Below are 2,868 nucleotides of genomic sequence, written 5' to 3'. Positions count from 1 at the left end.
CTAAGTGTAAATACACACAGAAGACTGAGTACACTTTTCTGTGTATTGATCCATTTAGGTGTAATGTATAATTTAGTAGCAGAGTTGATGAATATATCGAGGTATGATGATAGTAGCAGAGTTGATGAATATATCGAGGTATGATGATAGTAGCAGAGTTGATGAATATATCGAGGTATGATGATAGTAGCAGAGTTGATGAATATATCGAGGTATGATGATAGTAGCAGAGTTGATGAATATATCGAGGTATGATGATAGTAGCAGAGTTGATGAATATATCGAGGTATGATGATAGTAGCAGAGTTGATGAATATATCGAGGTATGATGATAGTAGCAGAGTTGATGAATATATCGAGGTATGATGATAGTAGCAGAGTTGATGAATATATCGAGGTATGATGATAGTAGCAGAGTTGATGAATATATCGAGGTATGATGATAGTAGCAAAGTTGATGAATATCTCGAGGTATGATGATAGTAGCAGAGTTGATGAATATATCGAGGTATGATGATAGTAGCAGAGTTCATGAATATATCGAGGTATGATGATAGTAGCAGAGTTGATGAATATATCGAGGTATGATGAGGGTTCAATGCAACAACTGATCTTTATAAATCTCTAGTTCAGACCCAAACCTGTTATTGGATTTAATAAGTATTTGTTGCTCCAATTTCTGAAGAAAAAAACATTTAAGGTATTAATCTCGTTCTCATCTGCTCAAATGTTCATGTTAAGCTGTCGATGTGATTGAAGGGCTTCGCATCCTGGAAATTAAAACGTTTTCAAGTTGCTGTTTTTGTTATTGTAATTATTGTACACTACTTGTTCAAAAAAATTATGAGTTTTTTAAATGTATATAATGGATTTTGGTTATAGCAAACATTCATTGTCACATATTAATGTGTAGGTGTATCTTAATTATCAGTGGGTATAGACTAGGAGTATACTTTAATTCTGGACATTATATATACTGGGAGTATACTTTAGTTCTGGACACTATATACACTGGGAGTATACTTTAGTTCTGGACATTATATATACTGGGAGTATACTTTAGTCCTGGACATTTTATATACTGGGAATATACTTTAGTCCTGGACAATGTACAGGACGAAACCGTAAGTGAAAAATACAGTTCTCATCCAAGTTTTTTAGTCAGTTTTTTTTGTTATGTTTATTACCTACTGGCCAGACTTCCTGAGGTATTGTCCTCCGAGAGTCACAGCCTCCGAGAGTCACAGCCTCCGAGAGTCACAGCCTACGAGAGTCACAGCCTCCGAGAGTCACAGCCTCCGAGAGTCACAGCCTCCGAGAGTCACAGCCTCCGAGAGTCACAGCCTCCGAGAGTCACAGCCTCCGAGAGTCACAGCCTCCGAGAGTCACAGCCTCCGAGAGTCACAGCCTCCGAGAGTCACAGCCTACGAGAGTCACAGCCTCCGAGAGTCACAGCCTTCGAGAGTCACAGCCTTCGAGAGTCATAGCCTCCGAGAGTCACAGCCTCCGAGAGTCACAACCTACGAGAGTCACAGCCTCCGAGAGTCACAGCCTTCGAGAGTCACAGCCTTCGAGAGTCATAGCCTCCGAGAGTCACAGCCTCCGAGAGTCACAGCCTTCGAGAGTCACAGCCTCCGAGAGTCACAGCCTCCGAGAGTCACAGCCTTCGAGAGTCACAGCCTCCGAGAGTCACAGCCTCCGAGAGTCACAGCATTCGAGAGTCATAGCCTCCGAGAGTCATAGCCTCCGAGAGTCACAGCCTCCGAGAGTCACAGCCTCCGAGAGTCACAGCCTTCGAGAGTCACAGCCTCCGAGAGTCACAGCCTCCGAGAGTCACAGCCTTCGAGAGTCACAGCCTCCGAGAGTCACAGCCTCCGAGAGTCACAGCCTCCGAGAGTCACAGCCTCCGTGAGTCACAGCCTCCGTGAGTCACAGCCTCCGAGAGTCACAGCCTCCGAGAGTCACAGCCTCCGAGAGTCACAGCCTCCGAGAGTCACAGCCTCCGAGAGTCACAGCCTCCGAGAGTCACAGCCTCCGAGAGTCACAGCCTTCGAGAGTCATAGCCTCCGAGAGTCACAGCCTCCGAGAGTCACAGCCTCCGAGAGTCAAAGCCTTCGAGAGTCACAGCCTCCGAGAGTCACAGCCTCCGAGAGTCACAGCCTTCGAGAGTCACAGCCTCCGAGAGTCACAGCCTCCGAGAGTCATAGCCTCCGAGAGTCACAGCCTCCGAGAGTCACAGCCTCCGAGAGTCACAGCCTCCGAGAGTCACAGCCTCCGTGAGTCACAGCCTCCGAGAGTCACAGCCTCCGAGAGTCACAGCCTCCGTGAGTCACAGCCTCCGAGAGTCACAGCCTCCGAGAGTCACAGCCTCCGAGAGTCACAGCCTCCGAGAGTCACAGCCTCCGAGAGTCACAGCCTCCGAGAGTCACAGCCTCCGAGAGTCACAGCCTCCGAGAGTCACAGCCTCCGAGAGTCACAGCCTCCGAGAGTAACAGCCTCCGTGAGTCACAGCCTCCGTGAGTCACAGCCTCCGAGAGTCACAGCCTCCGAGAGTCACAGCCTCCGAGGGTCACAGCCTCCGAGGGTCACAGCCTCCGAGAGTGACAGCCTCCGAGGGTCACAGCCTCCGAGAGTCACAGCCTCCGAGAGTCACAGCCTCCGAGGCCCTGTGATAGATAACATCTACCTTCCACTCTACCTTCCAAGATGGCAACCGTCAATAAAAGCGACGCCCGTGCCAACCAAGACATTCCACAGACGATTCCAGGTACAACCTGGCTCCTGCGGGGGGTCCCCAGAGGTAGGACAATCACTTGTCGGGGCCCACAGGGGGAAACTCAACAACACTCTCACCTCCCCCTCGGGGCC

At 49.1% G+C, this 2,868-nt stretch overlaps 1 protein-coding gene across 1 annotated transcript in view; it reads left to right on the top strand.

Moving 5' to 3' along the window:
* Positions 1 to 399: 399 nt before the first annotated feature.
* The window catches only part of LOC138372809 (uro-adherence factor A-like), a 2,530-nt gene continuing 61 nt past the window's right edge, over positions 400 to 2,868 (top strand). Inside the window, exons 1-3 of the mRNA XM_069338470.1 lie at positions 400 to 471; positions 1,226 to 1,908; positions 1,978 to 2,868. The exon at positions 1,978 to 2,868 is cut by the window's right edge and continues 61 nt beyond it. Of these exons, the coding sequence (XP_069194571.1) occupies positions 400 to 471; positions 1,226 to 1,908; positions 1,978 to 2,868 (1,646 nt within the window). The remainder of the gene's footprint in view (positions 472 to 1,225; positions 1,909 to 1,977) is intronic.

This window comes from Procambarus clarkii, chromosome 40 (genome assembly GCF_040958095.1).
Source record: "Procambarus clarkii isolate CNS0578487 chromosome 40, FALCON_Pclarkii_2.0, whole genome shotgun sequence".
Classification (NCBI taxonomy): domain Eukaryota; kingdom Metazoa; phylum Arthropoda; class Malacostraca; order Decapoda; family Cambaridae; genus Procambarus; species Procambarus clarkii.
This window is presented reverse-complemented; position numbering and strand designations above follow the sequence as displayed.